This window comes from Dama dama, chromosome 27 (assembly GCF_033118175.1).
Source record: "Dama dama isolate Ldn47 chromosome 27, ASM3311817v1, whole genome shotgun sequence".
Classification (NCBI taxonomy): domain Eukaryota; kingdom Metazoa; phylum Chordata; class Mammalia; order Artiodactyla; family Cervidae; genus Dama; species Dama dama.
The window spans coordinates 25,957,295-25,982,767 of record NC_083707.1 but is presented as its reverse complement, the minus strand read 5'-3'; the positions used below and the strand labels follow the sequence as shown (position 1 = coordinate 25,982,767).

At 42.7% G+C, this 25,473-nt stretch overlaps 1 protein-coding gene across 3 annotated transcripts in view; it reads right to left on the bottom strand.

The window, feature by feature from the left end:
- Positions 1 to 23,966, bottom strand: part of GAREM1 (GRB2 associated regulator of MAPK1 subtype 1) — a 222,205-nt gene extending 198,239 nt beyond the window's left edge. For all 3 annotated transcript variants that reach the window (XM_061131155.1, XM_061131156.1, XM_061131157.1), the window contains exon 1: positions 23,787 to 23,966. In XM_061131155.1, the coding sequence (XP_060987138.1) occupies positions 23,787 to 23,907 (121 nt within the window). In that variant the 5' untranslated portion in view covers positions 23,908 to 23,966. The remainder of the gene's footprint in view (positions 1 to 23,786) is intronic.
- Between the last annotated feature and the right edge of the window lie 1,507 nt (positions 23,967 to 25,473).

Sequence of the window (25,473 nt, the reverse complement as noted above, 5' to 3'; positions counted from 1 at the left end):
AGGACCAACAAGCACCCAGCCCAGCACGAAACTTAAACCATTTCACATAGAGGTAAGGTTATAAATAATCAAAACTGCTCGACTCTATTTCTAAAGGGGTTATCTGGAGATCTCTCTTGTCCTGTTTTCAAAGAGATAAGCTACCACTGATTAAACCACTGTTAAATGTAAGTGTACATAAGACTGGTCTGTCCACATCAGTTCATTTTTCAGAATCTAGGGAGATCTCTTGGTTGTTGTTCAGTTGCTCAGTCATGTCTGACTCTTTGAGACTCCATGGACTGCAGCACAACAGGCCTTTCTGTCCTTCACCATCTCCCAGAGATTGCTCAAATTCATGTCCATCAAGTTGGTGATGCCATCCAATCATCTCATCCTCCATTGTTCCCTTCTTCTCCTGCCTTCAATCTTTCCCAGCATCAGGGTCTTTTCCAGTCAGTCAGTTCTTCGCACCAGGTGGCCAAAGTATTGGTGCTTTAGCATCAGTCCTTCCAATTCAGGACTGATTTTCCTTTAGGATTGACTGGTTTAATCTCCCTGCAGTCCAAAGTACAGACATCTCTACTTTCATCAATGTAAATAAACACCACCAATCTCAAAAAAAAAAAAAAGCTTACCTGATCTCTGAAAATTATATTGATGTTTACAACTCTTCCAGCAGATCTGGACAATTTAAGAAAGAGAACTGAATCTATACCAAGGCAGAGAGGTTGTTACTAATCATTTGCTGCTATTCTGCAAAACAAATGTAGTTTTCTAGATTTCACCGCTACACTGATAGGACATGAGAAGAAAAAGTTATACTAATGTGTATGTGTCCTCTTTTAGTGCTTCTCTATAAAGCCACTACTCGATTCTAGTATTCTAGTGCAGAGGCAGCCAGAGACAATAGGTGAATGGGTGGCTGGTAAAACTTCATTTACTAAACAGGCAGCATGCCAGACCTGTTTCCTGGGGGTCACAGTTTACTGGGGTAAACTCTGGGTGCTCTCTGGTCGGGGGAACTCAAGTAGAGTGAAATCAGACTTGTGTGAATGGCGGAGTTCCCTTTCTGAGAGCCCTTCTTCACCACTTCCCACCCCTGGGCACTGGACCACCACCACTCCCCATGGAGGAAACCCCAATGTAAGGAATGCTATCTAGTCACCTAATATTTTTAAGGAAAAGTCATAAACTCCTAGGATGGGGTGTTCCTTTCCCCTCCTAACGCCGTCGTGACTGTCCTCTGCTATGGTGCCCACATCCCGTGCAGTGACAGGACACGCTAATTCGGGGTTCTGAGTCCTTGGCTTCAGGCGACAGGTGGGCAGATAAGCAACACCTGGAAGTTATGCGACAAACTGTGTTAATGCACATGCCAATTTGCCGCTTTCATCAGATCTCCAACAAGTCAGGCAAGAATCCCTGCTCAAGTTGTTCCCATCCATACATACTGTGAACACACTGCCTGGTATAGATGTGTACCGGGGGAGGGGGGGGGGGTGGATGACCTCGGGGGTCGGAGCCTAAGTGTGACCACAGGCCCTGATGGCACCTCTCATTTTCTTTCTTACCACCTTGAATGACACCGATCTACTGTTTTCGCTTGGTTTCCAAAGCACTTGCGATATCACACTGTAAACATAAAATACAGTATACTCCTCAATTAAAGGAAGGGACTTGACTACAAGCGGTGGACTTTGTGACAGATGGACATCCGGGGCAGACGTTCTCTGGAAAGGCTGGCATTTCATCAAGCCTTATCCCAAGGTAAGTGAAGGCTTTGATTCTACATATGGGTTTATGTATACAAATACACACATACACACACACACACACACACACACGGTTGGTCCAAAGTTCGTTCAGGTTGTCCCATAAGATGCTATGGAAAAACCCAAATGAACCTTTTGGCCAACCCAATATATATGCATGCATAGACCATGGTAGGCAATTAAGGAACAAGCATTTTAAATGCCAAGAACGAAAAATGAAGACAGCTCTTATTTCGGTTTTACATGCCAGTTTCTACCCACACCCCCACCCCAAGTCTTTCTTGTTGGGGAGAAAGGGCTAGGAAGACAAGAAACATTTGAAACAGAAAACCTCCCTTGGCTGGCAATTCCCAGAATCCTGTTGAATTCCCACCTTGCACTAATAATTCTCCAGGGCCCTGGCATTATAGTAGTCATGTATGGATGTGAGAGCAGGACCATAAAGAAAGCTGAGCACCGAAGAATTGATGCTTTTGAACTGTGGTGTTGGAGAAGATTCTTGAGAGTCCCTTAGACTTCAAGGAGGTCAAACCAGTCCACTCTAAAGATCAGTCCTAAATATTCACTGGAAGGACTGATGCTAAAGCTGAAGCTCCAGGACTCTGGCCACCTGATGCAAAGAACTGGCTTACTGGAAAAGACCCTGATGCTGGGAAACCCTGAAGACTGGAGGAGAAGGGGATGACAGGATGAGATGGTTGGATGGCGTCACCAACTCGATGGACATGAGTTTGAGCAAGCTCATGAAGGTGAAGGACAGGGAAGCCTGGCAAGCTGCAGTCCAAGGGGTCTCAAAGAGTCAGACACAACTGAGTGACTGAACAACAATGCACAATGTGAGTGAGGAAAAATTCTTGTGAGTCAGAGAACTGGGAGAAGCAGAGGAAAGGAGGCCAGCAGGGTTCTCGAACCAGCTAGCAGCTCACTACCCAGCTTTCCAGCTATGTGACCTTGAGCAAATGATTTCCTTTCCTTCAGCCTCTTATTCTTGGTAGGTAGTCTTATGTCAAAGAGCTATTGTGAGAATTAAATGCAGTAATGTATATAAACTATTGTGCAACAACTGGCACCATCATTACCCTCAATAAACGTTAATTATAATTATCATCCAGGAGTCAACACCAATGGTTCTGCCTGACTGAGGAATAAGGAGTTGCTTTTAATACTTTTGTGGATCTGGGACAAGAAGGTAAAAGGCATCGCTTCCTTCTTTTTTATTTTGCCACCATTCAAGATACAGTGCTAACAAAAAGTGGAAGTCTGACAAATACTCGTTTGCATCAGCTGTGAAGACCAAAATGATCATTTTAATCATCACTGCTGTTGTAAGTTTGCAGTTTCCTTCAAAGAAATAATGGTAACATGCCTTAAACCAGGTTTGGATTTTATTTGTTTCTCTTATTTTCCTATTAAGCACATACTCTTGAAGGGAGGAGAGTTTATTTGGAGTAATCACATATGTCTGAAAAGATTGTGTGTAAAGATTAAAAACTTCGTCACTTAGGTGTGTAGACTACTGTGGAGGTCAGGCAGGCAAAAGCACAAGAATCTTTTAAGAGAAGGGAGAAGAGAAATAGTATGTCTCCTTATGCATGCGCACTGGCCAGTGGGGAAACATGCTATTAACTACCTCCCTTTGCCAATAATCAGACCTATAAAAAGAGATCATTACAGCAAGGGTAAGCCCGTACCTTTCTGTCTGAGACACAACCAGTTAGAACACTTTATAAGGTATTCTAATTTTCTGAGTACTCAGCAATCTTAGTATCCATCAACTTATAACTGATCTTCAGTTCAAACTACAGAAGCTATCCTTGGCAATACTTTCCCCTCCCTGCCAGGCCAGAAAATTGGCCGAAATCCCACAGCAAAATCTAAAGGCATCTTTTAAAGCACTAAATGCAAGTCAGCAATTTTGGAGTATGAAAAAAACTAAACTCCATTTAAGTGATTAATTCAACCCCTATGCCAACAGTTACTTAAACTTATTTAAAACTTAAACAGCTAAAAAAAAAAAAAAATACAGCTTTGGGGTTGCAATATTTGGAACCACAAGCTTATGAACCTTGATCTCCTACCATCGTTAGCACAGGTTCTATTCCAGCCTGATGAATTACTCACTCCCGTGACCTGTTTTATGACTACGTTGAAATCTCCCAACACTATTCCTCTAGCCCTGAACTCTCTCAAGATGTAAGCCAAGTCTTCTAATTCCTTCTGAACTGAATTTCTCTTAAATACCTCAAAGCTCAACATATTCAGAAATTAGCACAAGACTCTTGAGAGTCACACTCCTGGCCCACACCTCCATGTTCCTGACGCTAGATGTGGCCGTGGGATCTGCCATGAAAAACAAAATACAAGACGGACATGAGGGGCAGTGCTTCTGGGTGGACGCTTTAAGGGGCCAGTGCGTGATCTGCGTATTCACTCTCCTGTCTCATCAGGTGTGGAAGCATCAACACAGGCCTACAGGGAGGATGAGGACTCAGGAGAGCCCTCGGTCAGCTCGTGATAAACACGTGGCATGAAGAAGAAACAAACCTCCGCTGTCTTCAAAGGCTGACATTTGGGAGCGGCTACCACCGCCTCCAGACCACAGGCTGCCCAGGTGGACCTAGTGGTAAAGGACCCACCTGCCAATGCAGGAGACTTAGGAGACATGGGTTCAATCCCTGGGTTGGGAAGATCCCCTGGAGGAGGGCACGGCCACCCGCTCTAGTGTTTCTGCCTGGAGAATCCCATAGAGGAACCTGGCCAGCTACAGTCAGTCCATAGGGTCGCAGAGTCAGACACGACTGAAGTGATTTAGCACACAGCACACACACCACAGCCGCACCTGGCCTACCCTGACTAATGGCCTCACCTGCCATCTGCTTCTCCATCTGTGTTCTCACCTCTGACAAGGGCATCGGCACTTGCGCCAGGAGCCTCAGGACTTCTGAGCGCTTCTCTCCTCCTCATCCTCGGCCATCCTGGAAACCTCACCTTGAAAATTATTTCCAGGGCATCACCCCTCAGCATCACCCCTCCTCTGCAGTACCGTTTTAGATTTGGCTGGAGGCCATCTTTCTCCTTGATTATAACCCCATAGCTTCCAAATATTGTCTTTCTATAATTCCAGGTTCTTTCTGCTCTAAGTGACCTTCCAAAATGATAGGAGAGTGATCCTTCTAAAAATCTAAATGTGATTTTCCATATTGAAAGCCTTCCGACATGTCCCCTTGGCTCATGTTAACCACCAATGGAGGAGTGCTTCCGTAGGGGGGCCGTGCTAGGAGCACAGGAACAAAGACGAGCCCTTGGTCCAAACACTCCTCGGCAACCGTGATGTGATGACGCAGCTGGTTGCAGACTATGTTGCTCAGTACTAGGATTAAGTGAAACACGAAGAAGTCTGTGAGATAATTTATCCCTAAAATAAAAAACTGGAGTGGATTCAAGTTTCTCTACGAAAATGTGACTCACGAACCCTAACAAGTTTTCTTTTTTCTTTTAACTTTTTATTTCGTATTGGAGTACAGCCGATTAATAATGTTGGGATAGTTTCAGGTGGACAGCAAAGGGACTCAGCCATACATACACCTGTATCCATTCCCCTCCAGACTCCCCTCCCATCCAGGCTGCCATGTAACACTCAGCAGAGTTCCCTGTGCTATCCAGTAGGTTCTTTTTGGTTATCCATTTTAAATATAGCAGTGTGCACAAGTCCATCCCAAACTCCCTAACTATCCCTTCCCTGATCCTTCTCACAGCAACCACAAGCTTGCTCTCTAACAGGTTTTCTTGAGACAGAAAGAGATGGGAGTTTATCATTAGCTGGGCAAGCAAGTGCACATGGCCCAAGATTCTCCCCTCTTGGGAGCCTCTCCGGAGATGGCTCCTGATATTTGCAGCTCACACATTATTAGGGAAAAAACAAAACAAAAAAATCCTTGTTGGTCTGAAAACTGGGAGACATGGGCTACTACATGTTGCTGCAGTTCGTTATTTACCATTTCACACTAAAGTGCACCAAGATGTGGGACCTGAGTAGATGCCACTGCAGGGGAGTCTGTTATCACACCACCTGTTATCTGTGTCCTAGAAGGCTGGGGCGGGGGGGAGGCTGAGGGCCATCAGCTAAGCCTCAGGATAAACATGTGACAGCTCTTCAAGATCCTCCCACCCCCTTCCACGCCTCTGTTCAGGATGTTCCCAACCTCGGGCCGGAATAGCAGCCTCCCTCCTCTAAACCCAGTGAAATCCTACTCACTCTGTCTGGGGCTGACTCGGTGGTCAGCGAACACTTTCTGTGAAACCTGCCTCCGGAGCTCCTGGCAATATTAAGCTACCTCTGGGATGAAGCATGTCCATGCTTATTACATGACAAGAGTTAATTCTAAGCATCTACCTACTCAGCAGGCCTCAGAATTCCCTGAGCACCGGGACTGAGCTTGTTCACCTCATGTTCCCAGCACTTGACATTATGCGGATAAGACAGTGAGGATGTGAGCCACAGCTGTGCCACAAACACCGAGGGAAACCACATTCCATAATCCCGCTTCTCCATCAGCCTATTGATGGATGTCAGGGTATGAAGTCCACATTGGGAAAATCCAGAAAAGGAGGTTATATATTTATAGCTTCTAATGTTAAAACAAATTGTCACTTTAATTATAAGCCAGCAAAACTTGTGTGTGTTCACACATGTGTGTGTGCTTCTATGTGTGTGTGTGTGTGTGTGTATATATATAGCAGTTTCCTCTGGCTGCCATAATAAATTTCCACACATTGAGTGCCTTAAAACAACAGAAATTTATGCCCATGGTTTTGAAGGCCAAAAGTCCAAAATCAAAACTGTTTTCTTGGAAGGCGCTAGAGAGATTATGCTCCCCTGCCTCTTCCAGCTTCTGGCGGCTTCAAGTAAACCCTGGCTTGTGGCTCTGTTGCTCCAGTCTCTCCCTCCTCTAGAGTCTGTCTCAAACTCCCTCTGCCTTCCTCTTGGAATGACACAGGTCAGTGGACCTGTATAATCCAGGTTGATTTCATCTCAAAATTCATCTGCAAAATTGCTTTTGCGAAGAAGCTCACACACAGGTTCCTGTGATCTGACGTGGACATGTCTTTGGACATATCTTTTTGGAAGCTGCCATTCAACTCACTACACTGAGAGAGAGTGTGTGTGTATGTGTATGTGTACGCGTGCACTGTATATTGTGCCAGAGAAGAGTGCTTAAGCCAAGTTCTACTGAATGCCCTCCTGTTGCCAAGGTGACACAGTTTGGAAACCACGTTGGGTGCTGGAAACACAAAAGGGAACATGAAAGACACAGTCCCTGCCTTATGGAGGTTATAACAAGTCAAATATTTTAAAGTTGGAAAATGTGGTATGATGGAAAATTATGCTCTGATTGTATACAACAGGGAACCTTGCCTTATCTGTTAAGTGTTAGATATTTTCTCAGTTAGAGATGGATTGCACAGAACATTCCTTGATTTTCAGTCTGGATTATCTTCTACCCTGTAGAAGTCCTTGTTTTACACGTATGCTTTGCACTTGAAATGATCTGACGCAAAGATACTCCATGAAACTATCATAGTTCATATAGTTTAGGATGCCATCATTTGTAATACAATCATTATTTTACAACAACCAAGAAGAATAAATGCTGCTGATTAAACTATATGAGATGTCATTAATTACCAGATGCATCCCAATTTCATAGATATTGAAACATGTACCTTAGAATCAGTGAAATGTGTTCATTTCTACTCTGACATATGTTCTCACAAATTAAAGATCTTCTGATTAAACAGTACAGCCAAGTATCAATGGTCTACCAACAATATTTTAACGCTGATTTGGCTTCACTAAGCCTCAGAATATTTTTCACCTTCTTTTCATGAGGTTAATATATGTAATTACCATTCACTAAGTCCTAAATTAAGACATTGGCTCAGCAGTAAAGATTCCACCTGCAATGCAGGAGGCACAGGAGATGTGGGTTCGAACCCTGCGGGGGGAAGATCCCCTGGAGGAGGAAATGGCAACCCACTCCAGTATTCTTGCCTGGGAAATGCCATGGACAGAGGAGCCTGGGGGGCTATAGTCCGGGGGGTCACAAAGAGTCGACACTAGAGCGACTGAGCACAAAAGCATATTAGGTCTCTTTAAGGCTTGAGAGAGTTTGAGGAGTCAGAAGACTGGGAAAGACTCTAAAACTCGGGCTGAAGCAGAAAGATGCGGCTGCTGGAATTATTGTTACTTCTTTCCAAGTCTAGAACTTGCTAAAATGTCAGAAGAACACAGTGTGTACACCTGTGTGTGTCTGGGGGCGGAGCTTGCAAATAGGGACAAGCTGGAGTGTCCAGAGGGCCATGTGACAGGGTCATATCTGGTGGCCCCAGCAGACCCCGTGAAATGTTACAATGGAAAGAGAAGACAGGATCCCTGCTCTTGGGCGGCTTAGAAAGACATCTAAAAAGAGAAGTGATGAAACTTTTAAACACACCCGACTCCAAGCTCGTAAAGTCTGGAGGACTTTATGGAATGCAGGATTGAGATTTTGCTGTAATTCTGCACAAAGGTCATAACGTACAGTAGAAAAAGTCTCAAAGAATGATCTCTGTATGAATTCTCTTCTTGCACTTATTTCTCATTTTGTCATGCAGTTTGGGACATTGAGATATCACATCCACATTTCCCTGTGTTTTTCCTACAAAGATTTAATTTTGCTCCTTGCACATGAAATTAAGAGGAATGAGGAAGACAACGCCATCCACAATTTGTGGGGAGGTACGGAAAATATAAGAGAAATTTAAGTCTTTAAAAATGAACAGATGTGGGTCAATATGGAATTTTTAAGCAAGAAACACACATACACATTAAGAATAGTGTGTGAACTATGCTCCTTATCCCCCAAATAATGAGATAAATCAATACACTTTCAATTAAGTAGTTTAAAAAAACAAGCTGAACTCAACTTGCAAATTCTTCTGAAATTTTGAAAGGTGCAAACTCTCTCTTACACACACACACACACACACACAGAGCAGCTTAGTAAAGTATCATTTTAAAAACAAATTCTTCCCTGGAGAAAACTTATTGCCAAAGCATCTGGTCTGTGCTTTCAGAAGGCATTTAACAAGATACCATCATTTCCCAGACTCACCAGGGTAGCACTGACTTTCAAATGAATTAAAATTTTCTTTAGAAAAACAAATCTTGGGCCTCCCACAGCTATTGGAAAGGAAGAGTAAAGCAAGGTGATAGGCAGATCTAGCCAAACTCCTTTTCTTCGGGGACTAAAGGGATGGTTTTCAGATTTTGGTAACCATATATGTTTTTACATCACATCCCAAGGCAATCTCTGAAAGACAAGTATGGATGAAGTGTGGATTTTCTACTGTTAAAGAACAAAACAAATTTGGCAAAGATAGTTCAATTTAGTAAACCTACTTTTGAATAGATGGACTGCCACAACAACAGTCTGGAAGAAAATAAAAATCTTATGTCATATGCAAAAATTAATTCCAGACAGACTAAAGACTTAAAATTAAAAGATCTTCCTAGAATATCTAAGGAAATGCATATACAATCCAGGAGTCACTTTCTCAGCCAAGAGTGAAAACACAGAAAAAGGAGACTTGTCTAAATAAAAATTTAAGCTCTTGAATGCCTACACATAAAATAAACAAAGTCAACAGATTCAGTAAATATAAATAAAAAATATCTCTATAATACATAAATGGCATCTAGAAATTGCCAAGAATAAATATACAACAGAAAAACCAGTAAAAATGATTTCAATTTGCAGAAGAGTAAATCTAAGTGATAAACAGATACATAAAAAGGGCACAAAAATCACTAACTGTCAGAGAAATGCAACTTAACATAGTAAAGATCTTATTTTGTATTCATTAGGCTGGAAAATACTGCCTGTAAACTTCATATCTAATGGTTGTCACAGATTTGGAGAAATGGTTTTCTCATACATCAATAATGGAAATAAGTATTGTTTCCGACTTTTCAGACAGCATTTCAGCAACTTCTATTTAATCAGTTCCACTTCTGTGAATTGGGTTTTGATATTGGGACAGAGGATTCCCAGGTGGTTCAGTGATAAAGAATCCACCCACCAATGCAGGAGATGCAGGTTTGATCCCTGGGTCAGCAAGACGCCCAGGAGGAGGAAATGGCAACCCGCTCCGGTATTCTTGCCCGGGAAATCCCACGGATAGAATAGCCTGGTGGGCCTCATTACAGTTCATGAGGTTGCAAAGAGTCAGACACGACTGAAGCGACTCACCATGCATGCAATGGGATAGAACACCTACTTTCCCTAAATTGTTTCTTCTAAAAAGATTTAATTTTCGTCCTTGCATGTGAGATTAAGAGAATCGGGAAGACAATGTCATCAAAGATGTTTTGGGGGACAAGTAAAAGGTATGTGATAGAAACCACAGAATTTTACAGAAATAATGAACAAATAAATGACATTACATACATGGAGGTTTAATGAAGTATAATTAAGAGGCCAATAACTAGAAATAAGTTGGACATCAATCAACAGAAGAATGAGTAGATCTGTACCATGGAATATTACGCAGCTGTTAAAAAGAGTGAGTTTGTTTTATACCAGATGATTTAGAAAGATTCTCAAGAGTGAGATAAACAGGAAGCCAAGAAGTATGTATAACATACAAGTGTTAATAGATGTGATACAATTCCATTTTCACAAAGCAAGGGCAGAATCCTATTCCGTACATGTCTTTGTATCAGGTTGGCTGGATCTGTGGGTGTAGAACCCATGGATACCAAGGGTCACTATACTATGGCCATTTTACTATATAGACTTCAGCATCAATGGATTTTGGTGACTGCAGGAGTTCTGGAACCAATTCCCCAAAGATACTAAGGGTGGACTACATATCTAATGTCAATGCAGGATTATATAAGTAGGGAGGAAATATGAAGGAAACTCCTGGATTATTAAAGTGGATTGTGTGGGTAGACAGGATTGGATTGGAGGCACGAGGGTCGATGTGAAGGGAGGAAAAAAAAACTGGTAGCTAAAATGCCTCATTTCTCTAAAATTATAAGAGTGTGGGAGACAGGAGAATAGAGGATGCATGAAAGGACAATCACGGTTATCTCAAGGTGCTGGGACCTCAGATAACCTTTTGTTTTAACATATTTCCATGTATTCAAATTCTTAATAGTAAATACATGATGTTTGTAATTGGGAGAAATGAAATTCTACTTCAGTGTGACAATTTCAAAAACTAGATAGACTGTAAATGGTGTTTATAGCTTAGTTCATGTATTTCCCTTCTTCCTTCCCTGTCTAGTCTCCACTTATTAGCATCTGACATCGATTGTACTCAAACTGTGAACAACCTGCTCAGATTGAAATCTTCCCAACTGAGTCAAGAAGAGAGCAGACTGGAGGGAGGGCAAGAACAATTTCAGAATTCCCTGATCCTCTGTGAAGTTGGCTTGAGGCTTCTTCTCTGATGCCAGAAGATTTTCTTAAAGTCATCTTGTACTGTGCTTTCAGCAACTGCCACCTCAACCTTCTGATAAAGACAACTATTTATAGAGTCCTCAGGTGTCAAGCTGGCAACAGAAAACATTTTTGATTCCCCCATAAATCACTGCCTATACACAGAATTAAACCTAGCTTGCCTCCTCTTATCTCTGGCTCCCTTCTTAACCATTACACTGACGTCGACACTTGCACAGATATTCAGCAGAGGAAATGAAATGACATTCAAACTATCACATTTGCTTCTCTCCTGGTCTTGAAGTTATCTGTGAAACTCTAGCATTTATTCTCCTGTATTCATACTCAGATTCTAAGCTTCAACAGGCTCTCAAGTTGCTGAAACCTAGCTCTTAGGAAAAAAGAGAGAATAGGAAATGGAAAAGAAACTCTAACTGCCCTAAATGCAGCACTTCAGGGTTCATTATAGATTACATATAAAAATAATGACATTTTCATAAATGTGTCCATTCATTCCTAGTCTTTAAAATCAAATAGTGATGAACTTAGTTTGTCAGCTTAGTTTTAGGCAATGCACAGGAATTTGTCAACAGTGATGTACCAACAAGGAACCATCCACGACTTGAACTTAAATACTGTACAATTATAATTGCTAACACACAATTTACATACAGCCGTTGGATCATCAAAAAAAGCAAGAGAGCTCCAGAAAAACATCTACTTCTGCTTTAGTGACTATGCCAAAGCCTTTGACTGTGTGGATCACAATAAACTGTGGAAAATTCTGAAAGAGATGGGAATACTAGACCACCTGACCTGCCTCTTGAGAAACCTGTACGCAGGTCAGGAAGCAACATTTAGAACTGGACATGGAACAACAGACTGGTACCAAATAGGAAAAGGAGTACCTCAAGGCTGTATATTGTCACCCTGCTTATTTAACTTATATGCAGAGTACATCATGAGAAATGCTGGGCTGGAGGAAGGACAAGCTGGAATCAAGATTGCCGGGAGAAATATCAATAACCTCAGGTATGCAGATGACACCACCCTTATGGCAGAAAGTGAAGAAGAACTAAATAGCCTCTTGATGAAAGAGGAGAGTGAAAAAGTTGGCTTAAAGCTCAACATTCAGAAAACTAAGATCATGGCATCCAGTCCCATCACTTCATGGCAAATAGATGGGGAAACAGTGGAAACAGTGTCAGACTTTATTTTTCTGGGCTCCAAAATCACTGCAGATCGTGACTCCAGCCATGAAATTAGAAGACACTTACTTCTTGGAAGGAAAGTTATGACCAACCTAGACAGCATATTAAAAAGCAGAGACATTACTTTGCCAGCAAAGGTCTGTCTTAGTCAAGACTATGGTTTTTCCAGTGGTCATGTATGGATGTGAGAGTTGTACTATAAAGAAAGCTGAGCACAGAAGAACTGATGTTTTTGAACTGTGGTGTTGGAGAAGATTCTTGAGAGTCCCTTGGATAGCAAGGAGATCCAACCAGTCCATCCTAAAGGATTTCAGTCCTGGGTGTTCATTGGAAGGACTGATGCTGAAGCTCCAATACTTTGGCCACCTCACGCAAAGAGTTGACTCATTTGAAAAGACCTTGATGCTGGGAAAGATTGAGGGCAGGAGGAGCAGGGGACGACTGAGGATGAGATGGTTGGATGGCATCACCAACTCAATGGACATGGGTTTGGGTGGACTCCCAGAGTTGGTGATGGACAGAGAGGCCTGGCGTGCTGCGGTTCATGGGATCACAAAGAGTCGGACACAATTGAGCGACTAAACTGAACTGAACCCACAATATGGTTTTACCAAGATTTTCATGAGATTACTGACTAACCACAATGCAATACTGAACATAACATTTAAATCCAATATCCAACTTGATGAAGAAAAGTAAATTAATCATAATTATTCAATTTCAGAAACAGGTAATGCCTATTTATGAATGTTAACCAGAGAAAAATGGCACGGAAGTTTATAAAGTCATTAAACCCCCATGAAACCTAGAGATTATTATAAACATCCTGCAAAAAAAAACAAGAATAAAGGACACTAGGATTTCATTCTTATTACAGGAGCTTTGGAGGAAAAAAAAAAAAAAACAACTCTACCAAAAAAACTGAACAAATAACTCATAAAATTCACAATATGAAACAATCATTGAATTTATTCTAGTAGCCTTCAAAGTGATGCAAATTAGAAAAAGTACCAACTTTTAGATCATCTAAATTAGCAAAGACTGAAAAAAAAAACTCTGATATTCAATGATGCACACTGATACTCATTAACTGCTAATGATGCAAACTTTCCTGGCTACAATTAGCAATATACATCAACAACCTAGAAAAAAACCAAAAAAAAAGTTAATCCCACTTCCAGGAATCTCAAGTAATGAATGATGTATAAAACAGACAAATTTAAGTATAAAGATAGCCTCAAAAAAACGACACTAAAAACAATTAAATGTCTAGCAAGTAGAAAATGGTCAAATAACGGTTAATTGGTAATAGCAGGATTGCATTCAGTCATGACAATTTTATTTTCAAAGAAGATTAATAATGGAAGGAAATGCTCATGATATAATGTAAAATTTTAAGTTCGATATACAATTTGGGCTTTCCTGGTGGCTCAGATGGTAAAGAATCTGCCTGTAGTGCAGAAGACCCAGGTTCGCTCCCTGGGATGGGAAGATCCCCTGGAGAAGTGAATGGCAACCCACTCTAGTATTCTTACCAGGAGAATCCCATGGACAGAGGAACCAGGAAGGGGGAACCAGCTCATGGGGTCACAAAGAATCGGACATGACTGAGAGAATAACACTTTCACTTTCATATACAGTTTGGGCTTCCTGAGTGGCTCAGTGGTAAACAATGCTCCCACCAAGGCAAGAGTCACAGGAGACTCAAGTTCCATTCCTGGGTCAGGAAGATCCCCTGGAGGAGGAAATGGCAACCCACTCCAATATTCTTGCTGGGAAATCCCATGGACAGAGGAGCCTGACAGGCTATACAGTCCATGGGGTTGCAAAGGGTCAGACATGATTTAGCAACCAAACACATATATAGTTTAGCCTCACTTGATATACATTCTCCATGTACATGGCAGGCCTGCATAATAGGAAAATGTTAAGAATTGTTACATAACAATTATATAACCTCTGGAATTAACATTGATCTTCATTTCTGTCATTTTCTATGTTTCCCTATAGTAAAACTCTCCATAATAATGATATTGGGGGTAATGGTGGTGAATATTAAGTATGTTTAAAAAAAGAAAACCGACCACTAAGCCTCTCTGGCAAAAGAAATAGTTGAAGAAATTGGACAGCTATCCCCATTGTGTGTATCAGGTCAAGGGCAAAATCTGAAAAGTAGGCAAACCAAAAAAGAATGCGGGAGTGCCTTCTAACAACAACATCTTAAGAGTATACAACTTTTCATGCTTACTGAAAAAGTACTTCCACCTCTAGTTAAGAGCCTCTTATACAGAGCCGCTTCAAGGTTTTAGCTCAAGGATGAAGAGAGAAAAGTTGGGGCAAGAAGTTCCTACTCTCTTAACTGCAGAAGAATCCAAACAAGGAAATGTCTAGGAATTGGGGCCAAAGGCATGACTGTTTTAGTAAGTTCTGGGTAGAAGGAAAAAAAAAGAAAAGGAAAGGCATCAAGTAAAAAATCTAAAAGCCAGAGGCTGACGGGTAACTCCCAATATTCAATGACCCCCTTTCCTGCACTGTGCCCAATTAAGATTCTACTCGCCTTCCTGTCCACGTAGGAGTGTGGAAGTCCTGACCAATGAGATGTGAGTGCAAGGCAGTGCAGGATCGATGGTGAGACACATCCTTTGGCCCTTCCTCCTGTCTGGCATGCGGACATGATGGCTAGAGCTCCAGCAGCCACTGAGAACCATTAAGTGAAAACTACCTGCTGAGGATGACAGAGCAGAAAGCCATGAGAAGCCTGGCTTCTTGTCATTCTGCCCTGTCATTCTGGACCATGTTTCTTCAGACTTTTGTTATTTGAAAAAGAAAGAAATCTCCATGTTAGATAAGCCATTATTGCTATTATTATTATTATTTGGTCTTGCTATACAGTTCAAGTTAACCTAAAGTGATGTACCTGGTCATGACAAGCTTCTGAAAATTTCTGTCTTGATTCTGTCTACTCTCCATGGCTCCCTTCCTCTTAACAGACCAAAGAGTGGACCAAAATAAACAGGAAAAAATAAAAGTCAAATATCTTAATAAAGCTTTATGTTATTTATTTTTAAGTAATCTGAACCTTCATGAGCTCTCTCTCTCTCTTTAGGCATAACTAATTAAATTGTTTTTAACTTGGGTCTGGTGCTTGATTGATTTTATGAGTCAGTGGTCCAAGGTAAAAATGGATTCCTCATTACTTTATATGTTAACCTGAAACAAAGTGAAGGTTTCATAACATAAGCCACAGGATCAGGAATGACAATGAAAAAAAAGATATTAGGTCTTTGATTCCAGCCATCCTTGCCCACTCAAGGAAGAGAGTGGCATCTGCATGGATGGATGTCCTGCAGTTATTAAGTGAGTTTCCTCTGGCATTTCATGAACCATTTTTTGAATGGATGACAAAGTCTCTTACAACCAGTGCTTCCTAATTACCTACAAGGTAACAGATATGTTTAAAAATAGCAAAGTAAATATTTACCCTTTTCCAGTTACTTTTAGATATTTGAATCTAGTTTCCTGCTAGGAGGAAAATACTGTCAATTTGAACTAATTATCAAGAGCAAAGTTTCATTTCTAACATCTTAACATCTATTACTGAGAAAACTATCACCTTGGGGAAAAAAAGTGACCAAGGAAATTTTTCTTTACTGAATGAAAAAAAACAGAACACAGCCTATTCAAAAATCTTCACAAGGATACACACATAAGCACTGCTCACAGTTCTATTCCTCTCTAAGCTATAATCAGACCTAATCATAATAACTTACTGTACATGTTAAATATTAACCTAAATAACAACTTCATAACTATAAGACTTCACATTGCGTTTTAAATTCAATAACTTGATATTCATTAAACAACCATTAAGCCATCAAACTCAAGTGGTATTTAAATATTTATTTCAAAGTAGGTTTAACAATTAGCAGAATCGATTAAAATGACTTCCCTTATAGTATAAAGTAATTCTTCCACAGAGCTAGAAAAGAGCTCAGGAAAACTGGGTGTTCCTCCTCCTCCTACCACTATGTAATACTCCTGCAATGGCATAAAAGGAAACTCACTGTCTGGGATTAAGAGACTATGGTTTCAAGTCAATCTTGGGGCTATTCTAGGAAGACAACAACTGTACCAAATTAGCAGTAGTAGTTTTGCAACACTACTTAAACCAAGCGGCTTGCTTTGCTTAGAAGTAAAACCCCTGATGCTCTGAGAAGATGAAACAATGGATAGTTAAATGGCGAGCTGGTTATCCAATCAGGTTCTTTCTTACTGTAAGAGTTGACTAGTTCCAAAGATGTATGGCATTCTAAGTGATAGAAGGCTAAAAACTCAATGACATACTACATGTAATATGTGAAGAAGGCATCTGAATTTCAGAATGAAAGAACTAGTAAGAAAGCAAAGGAAAAGAAAAAAAAGGCCTTTAAAAAATGGGTTGTAATTGCTAGAAATTATTTAAAGATGGATAACTAATGAACCTAAGAATCATTATTTCATCATGATTTTACCAGTCTCTATTTTTCCTACTGCTCATTTTAGGACCTACCACCTTAATTTGTGTATCTCAACTGAAACAAAAGTGAAATTCTGTCAGACTTGCAGAGGCCATAGACAGCTTTAGTAATCTATTTTGGACCTTAAAAATTTTAACACTGAGATTTGTTCATTCATTTATTAAATTCTTACTGAATGCCTCCTACATACCAGGCATTGTGCTAGGAGCTGGGAAATAATGAAAATTTATTTATTAAATTTTTTATACTTTTAACGAAATTTGGGTAAACGTTCTTATGAAAGTGGGAATAGGGGTGGAGGTTTGAGATGTGGGGAAACAACTTCAAGTGGAAATGTCATCTAAAGAAGAATTAATCCCATGAGATTTAAAAAATATTTTAGCAGGCATTTTATATTTTATCAAGTATGACAAAATAATACATAAACCAACAATAAAGAGTTATTTTTCAAATTGCATATAATAGCTGGTTTTCTTAAGATTGATAGTCCTGCTAAAGACAAGAAGGAGTTTATGAGTCTTCCTAGAACTGCAGCCTTGTTAGTGAAAAGACAGATACCTCAGGAATCTCAGCAAAAATAAATGAGTTTACAAGCTGGTTGACTAGAACTTGCTATTTCAATAAGGAAGCCAAATGAGGTAAAGAGACTAAAATACACTCTTTAAACTATGATACAGTCAATCACAATGATCAAATCAGTTTTCCTTTTAAAAATGAACTGAGCATCTCAAGATTTTTTTTTTCTCATTATGTGGATACTCCCTTAAGAATTTCAAAATCAACATCTTATTTGAAAAACAAGAGCATTTAAAATAAGGAGCCATGTCCAAATCTCATCTTACAGGTCTAAATATTGATAACCATCCACTGTCCTCCACAAGATCCTGGTTTTTTTTTTAATAATTTTTAGGCATGGCCAACTCAAATACATGATAACTAGAGGAAAATGACAGTCTATAAAAGAATACTCAAGAGACTTTCTTCATAACCTACATTGTGTATAACATACTAGGCACTTCTTTCCTGCTAACAGTTATTCAACTACAGATGCTCAGAAAATCATCTTCAATCCAATAAAAGCATTGATGAGTGCCTACTAAAAATTTCAAAGATAACACTTGAATCTAGAAACACCTGTGACACTTTCAAACAGCCACGTGGAGCCTCACGGCCATCTGAGTGGCCACCGTTGTTTCTGCTCCATCAGCTCTCTAGGCACTTGAACGGTACAGTTAAGAGGAGGAGCTCAGCAGAAAGCAAATACCAAAGCCCACAGCATGCCACACACCTGGGGCTTGGAATCGACTCTGCTTCCTCCACATGGTGAGGAGAGAGAGACTGCAGCTATCCACCCAACGCAGCTGCCTCCAACGCCTACCATCTTCATTTCTCTCTCCCTGGCAGTTCATGCAGCCTTGGTTTCTTCTTTCTTTCAGCAAGCAGGACCATACACTCATCTTTCCTGCTGTAGACAAGCATTCTGTGAACTAGAGTATGCGTCTGAAGCAAAGCCAACACTTCCCAAGGGGTTCATCATCACAGCTATGTGCTGTGCCTAATCACTCAGTTATGTCCGACTGTTTGCAACCCCATGGACTGTAGCCCACCAGGCTCCTCTGTCCATGGGATTCTCCAAGCAAGTATACTGGAGTGGGTTGCCATGCCCTTCTCCAGGGGATCTTCCCAACCCAGAGATCGAACCCAGGTCTCCTGCATTACAGGTGGATTCTTTACCGTCTGAGTCACCAGGGAAGTGAGTCAATTTCCAAGTCCCCGACTTTCAAATATTCTCCTGTCTAAAAACTGATCTGCCTGTAACTGTGATGGAAGAACATCCCTTCCATGATGAATGGCAGCTGTCCTTCATTACCTCCCCCTTCCAAAGGTCCTTTTCCCACTTTACAAAGGCAGTACCTCTGCATCAACTTCACCAGATCTTTCTAATTTGCATTACCCCAGGGTATAAAGAACCCAGGGCACAGGGCAACTAACAAAAGAACAAATGAAAATGCTGATACCTGCAGAGGAGTGCAAGTCTCCAGCATTTGAGTATCTCCTTTCCTAACACAGGTAATTTCCACTTCTTTGTTTTAAACAACCAAAAATATTTAAATAAAAAGGGCCTGTGGCCAAATGAAATACAAAATACTAGTTTTCGACTTATATTCTTTTTTTGGTACAGAAAGTATAAGACAGTGATCAATAAGACACTGCTTTGGGAAAGATCTCTGGTGTTCTCTTTATTTACTGCAAGTAATAAACCCTTCCTCCTAACAGAAAAAAAGAAAAAAACTATATTCCATTGGGATAAAATTCTGTAGGAGAAAGGATATGGAAATATGAATTTAAGGAGAAAAAAGGAAAGACGTAAAAATTTTAACTGTTAAGAACTTATTCGTGCATTTCAAAAATGAGTAACACTGAGAATCAAATATGAAGTGAAGTGAAAGTGTCTGACTCTTTGCGATCCAAATTCTCCAGGGCAGAATACTGGAGTGGGTAGCCTTTCTCTTCCCCAGGGGATCTTCCCAACCCAGGGATTGAACTCAGGTCTCCAGCACTGCAGACGGATTTGGTGGCTCAGAGGGTAAAGCGTCTGCCCGCAGTGCGTGAGACTCGGGTTCGATGCCTGGGTTGGGAAGATCCTGTGGAAAAGGAAATGGCAACCCACTCTGGTACTCTTGCCTGGAAAATCCCATGAGAGGAGCCTGGTAGGCTACAGTCCATGGGGTTGCAAAGGGTCGAACACGACTGAGCGACTTCACTTTCTTTACCAGCTGAGCCACGAGGGAAGCCCAAGAATACTGAAGTGGGTAGCATGTGCCTTCTGCAGCAGATCTTCCCAACCTAGGAATCGAACCAGGGTCTCCTGCATCACAGGCAGATTCTTTACCAACTGAGCTATGAGAGAAGTTGTGAGGGAATCAAATATAGATTCTACTAGCTTTTTAAACAATGCAATAACTTGAAAAGTCAACGTTGACAGTATGATGAAAAACAACATCCTCTACAACTACTTAAACTTAGGATGAAAAGTTTTAGCCATTAACTTAGAACTGTGCTTAGAGTACAGGCTTTTACAGAATCTTTCAAGCGCTGGAAGAGCAAAAAAGTTGAAAGCATGGCTGGAGAACAACTCTTCAGAGCCCTTCCAAGAAAAAATACTGAAGAGACAGAGAAAGAACAATTTCCCCACCTACCTAGCCCTAAGTGTGGACGGGCTGATGATGGGTGAGGACTAGTATTCTCTCCACCCTCTCGGTCATAAGGACCTGGTTCTACAGCCAACAGTTTCTAAGACTGATGAGGTTAAATATCTGATTTTAACTGCGTGGCAGAACGGGGTTAGATTATGGCTGAAGAGATGTCTTTCTTAAGGAGAACCACTAGAGTACTTTTCTTTTAGTCTCCAGAAAGACTCATGAGGCCATACTTTGGTGTTGGTTTAGTCGCTAAGTCATGTCTGACTCTAGTGATCCCATAGACTATAGCCCGCCAGGCTCCCCTGTCCATGGGATTTCCCAGGCAAAAAAGACTCACTAATTTTGTATTTATCTTAAACGATGACAAATTTCACCACTGGGGGTGGAATAGTGAATGTGTCTGGCAATTCATGAGTGATATGCAGGAGGCAGAACTGGAAAGGTCTTACTGTGTAGTTAGTATGTGAAGTATGGCAAAAGTCCTAAAGAGTGATCTCAACAGACATGTCTATGTACCCTAGGCCCTCAGACTCTACTTTTTGCCTTCTTTCTCAGATTCTTTACTTTCTTCGCTGCCCCTTACCGCTTTTCAGCCACTCCTTTGGGAAGCACAAAATCATCTAAATATGATGGATGAGGCCGGCACTTAATTCGATGTCTACTCTGTTCTAAAAATATTGACTTTCCGGTCCTCCAGCTCTCAAGAGAGACAGTGGGGCTCTTAAGAGCAGACGTTAGACCTACTCTAAATCTACTCCTGTTTAGTATAAGGAGGTAGCACAGTTTAAGATAAAAGGTCTGTCTTCAGAGTTGGAAAGTCGGCTAAAAATCACAATCCATCATTTACCAGGTATGTTGCTCAATTTCTCTAAACCTTAGGTTCCCAAAGTCCTTAAAATGGGGTGCTAAGGATTTGAGACAAGATACATCAAGCACTTAGAAACCAACCAGCACATAGTAGGCATTCGATAATCAACAGTTCTGAAATTAGATGTTTGTTTGTTTTTTTAATGATTGCTTAAAATCAGCCAATAGTTTCCTCTTGGCATAATGTCAACTACTGCCACGTTTTCCCATTCCTTTCTAACCTCTCTGAAAACAAGTGATTTGGAAAATGACTACCTTTCATGTCTAAGTATAGGGTGTGTGTGTGTGTGTGTGTATAAAATGTACCTGCAGCACTAAAGCTGGCAAAAGGACATGCACAGGGATGAGGGCTGCACAAATTTCACATACAGCATGGCGGCATGTCATTAACATGTTCTGGGCACTGCTGTGACACATTTAAAAAAATTAACGTGGACTCTATGACCAACTCTTTTAAAGTCTATCCAAATTTAATTGGTAATCTAACACTTTCCGCCCTTCAAATTCGCAAAGTTTTGTTGGTTGTGGTTGTTTGTAAAATACTTATTATTTTAAGGTTGTAGGGAAACTGCTACTCCCATGATTCTCCCTTAAGCATGAGTATAACCTTTAGTCTCTAAAGCAATTTGGCAATGTGTAACAAGGACTTAAAAAGGATTTACATGCTTATTCAGCAGGGGAGGAATATATCCTAACCCAAACAAATAGATTTATGTATAAGAGTATTTATTACATCACAACTTAAAAATCATAAAAAAAAAATGAAGCAGCTTTGGTGTCCACTGCAGGGGACTCGATATATGGTACAGCCAACATCCCATGAAACAGCACGCAGCTCAAAAAAAAATTTTTTTAAGTAAGATGGGATTAAGTGAAAGGACGAAAGTATAAAGCAGTATTTGGCTATGATTCCAAATTTGTATATGCCACTGTGATCCTCAAACAGTAATAACAGAAACTTTACAATAAGGAATTGGAATTACACACAGTGATCAAAATCCATTCCACAGCTTGAAAGGACACACTGCTAAGACTTGCTACCCACGTCCTAATTTGAAAAAGAAGTGTGGGATGAGTACACTGCTGATTCAGATCCTTTTTATGAATGGCAGGGAGAGGAAAGTGGATTGTAAAGCTGAAAGTTATGTCTGCAACTGACATTCAGCCTCTTAAAATTTTCAGTTTAATGAAACTTTTGGGTGACTTTTACACCACACACACCCACGTTCACCATCTAGCTAGTAAGTTTTGGTGAAGTGAGCAGAGATGAGAGATAGGAAAAAGTGAGGAATCATATAACCTTTCAATATACACAATTTCACACAATGTAAGAATAAATGAAACTGAATACACACACACTCTCTCTCTGATTCAGATCTGCAGATACATATTTAAAGAACCCCCACTCTAAACAGAAGAAATGCCTCAAACGTACCACTTGACCATCCATGAACTCACCTGTCCTTCATCCCTACTTTTAGAACTCCTAGCTTATTCCCAATGCCCACGACTACCACCACCAATTAAATAAAGCTAGTAAGCTCGGGGAGACTGTTTTACAGTGATCCTGAACTCTCCTGCCTTTATTTTTCACATCAGTACTTCAAACGTCTAATCTAACTCCTCAGAAGAAAGGGAACAAAAATGCCTTTAGACGCTCATAAAGTCTCAAGTTACACACGCTTGGACTCTAGAGAAAAAGGAGCAACCCAAGTCCTTTCAGTAGAAATAACACCTTTCTGCTCAGTACTGATTTGGTGTGAGTGAGCACAGCTTTATCTACTTGCCTGCCAGCCTGGGCCCAGGTGCTTCAAGTAGCCCCATAGCAGAGGCCAGCTTTGTTTCTGCAAACAGTCTGAAACCCACACGAAGCCAAAATCAACATAAGTTATTATGAAAACACAAAAGGCAAAACACACCTAAACTGCCACCTTGTCTGTCACAGCTCTCAAACTGAAAAGTATCTTGACAGTATGCACATCTAGCTACCTGTTTGCAGATGTCAACCCGCAGAACAAACAGCTGGGAGAGGTGGGGTTAGTATCTGGTTGTCAATTTCAGGAAACACCAGCATGTGTGTCTTAGTTCAGAGCTCAGGTTCCAGGTCAATACAGGTTTTCGGGACTTCAATTTTTTTTCCAGGTTGGAAATGCGCTAAGCTAATAATTAACCTTAAGCATACCATCACCTCTACTGAAAACATTTGCTACACACAGCGCTAAATTACTTTCAGTTGGCTTAAACAAAACAAACAAGCTGTAATAAAATGTCTCTGAGAAATGTGATCTCTTTCATTGGTCACCCAGGACCTTTCCCCCTAAAATCTGCTCCTTCTTGGGGAGGGGAGGGGGAGAGAGGACAAAATAAAGATGCCACCCGAAGCACAATTATTTTGTAAGAAAGTTACCTAAACTAACTCTTAAGGGTTTCTCAGGTTGAGTAATTCTTGCAGGCGGGTAGGGAGGGACAGCTCGCCTCCAAGATTACTATCTGCAGAGGTTTCCCTAATGTTGATTTTTTTTTTTTTTTTTTTTTTGGCGTCCTTTTAAATTATCCTGCAAGGGCTCTGATTTTCACATCTCTAGCTGCTGCTGGGGGAGTTGAGAGCGACGCGCCAGGGCTGCGGCAGCCGCTCGGGCCAAGTCCAACGCCGGGGGCGGGCAGCCCACTCCCCACCGGGTCCCACCCTCCCCGGCACAGGCGCGCACAGCCCAGCCAAGACTGCGGTTCGCGGGCGGGGACTCACCGCTGTCCAGCCGCGCGATCTGGGGCAGTCGGTAAGTGCTGACCAGCAGGTCGAGCGGAACGGCCACCGAGCTCCACTTCACATCCTTGAGGCTGCAGCCCAGCGAAGGCGCCGGGTCCATCTTCCCCGCCTCCTCCGGCCCCGCGCTCCCGCCGCCGGCACCACCCCGCGCCCTGGCGGCCGCCGCTGCTCGCGCTCGCGGAGCTGGGACGCGCGGGGGGCGCCCGGCACTCCGGCCGCGGGCAGCCCGGGGGCGCGGCGGCGGCTGCAGCGGCCGGGAGCGAAGGAGGGACGGAGGGGGCCCGCGGCCCGCTCAGCTACCGCTGCGGGGCATGGCTGGGGCGCCCCGCGTGCCCTCAAGCCGGGAGAGGACTCGCAGCAGCCCCGCGGCGGCCGGGGTGGCTGCGGCGGCTCCCGCTCCGCCTCCTCCTCTGGCCCCGGGTCTGCAGCTGCGGCGGCCGCCCGCTCGCCTCCTCCTCCTCTCACCCCTCCTTCCCTCCGCCTGGAGCGTGTGAGGAGGAGCCGCGGGTCTGAGAAACGCCATAGCAGCGCTCCCAGCACTGACTAATCAACAAGGTGCGAGCGACGCCTGCGCAGCTCGGAGAGACCCCGCCCCCGCCTCCCCGGCGCCGCCCGCCCCGCCCCGCCCCGCCCCGCCCCGCCCCGCCCCGCCCCGCCCCGCCCCGCCTCCCGCTCGGCCTCCCCCGCCCCCCGCAGCCGGGCGGGCTCGGCTCGGCGGCGGCTCCCGGATCCGGCCCCGGCGCGGGCGTCTGGGCGCGCTCCGCAAGCTTTAGCTCTCGCTCCCCCGTCCGACCGCTCCGGCGCCTTGCAGCCTCGCCCGGCGCCGCCGCGCGCCCGCATTCCTTCGCTTCCCCGGGGCCTGCCCGGAGGGCGCCCCGGAGGAACACGGCGAGCTCGGGAATCTCACTCGTCTTGCAGATGTAGCTCCCTCTCCGGTCCACCCCCCACCGTGGCGCTGGAGTCGCTGCTGTAGGGCGCAAGAGATCTGTGTGGTGCCCATCTCTTGAGAGTGCCACAGCTGGGAAAAGCGTTCCCTGGCGTGCCTCCCCCAACCCCGCCCTGACAGCCCTACAACTCTCCAGAAACGCAGCTGGAAGTTACCCCCTTGAGTCTAGACTCTGGCTACAAGGCGGAATGAAAAAGGCCTAATCACCGAGAAACAGAAAGGTAACGAATGATCTAGTACCCACAGGAGGGAAGATGACTGTCGGGTTGGCACCTTCATTGTACCGACAGGCTGCTGGAGACAGCGGAGATTGAGACCAACAACTAGAGGCACGCCAATTTACTGGCAGGCGACGGGAACCAGCTGTTGTCACATGCTTTTCTCACTCATTTCTCTCCCAGGGTTGGAATAATTCTCGTTTTCTAGATATACGTACCAAGACATTTGGTAAATTGGCAAGATTACGCACTTGTAGATGGACATGCCTGGATTCAAGCCCACAGTCCGCTTTCCGTGATAAACACTGTTTTCCCCAATATTGACTGTGGCCTACTCCTTGCAGAGAGAGCTCAGAGGTGGCTGTAAGACTCCTGTTTCTTTAAGCACATCCTAACTTTTAGGTGCTACTTTTTTTGTTTGTTTGTTTTTTAAGATTATTTTACACCAGCAAAATAATGGCTTCCCAGGTGGCGCTAGTGGTAAAGAACCCGCCTGCTAATG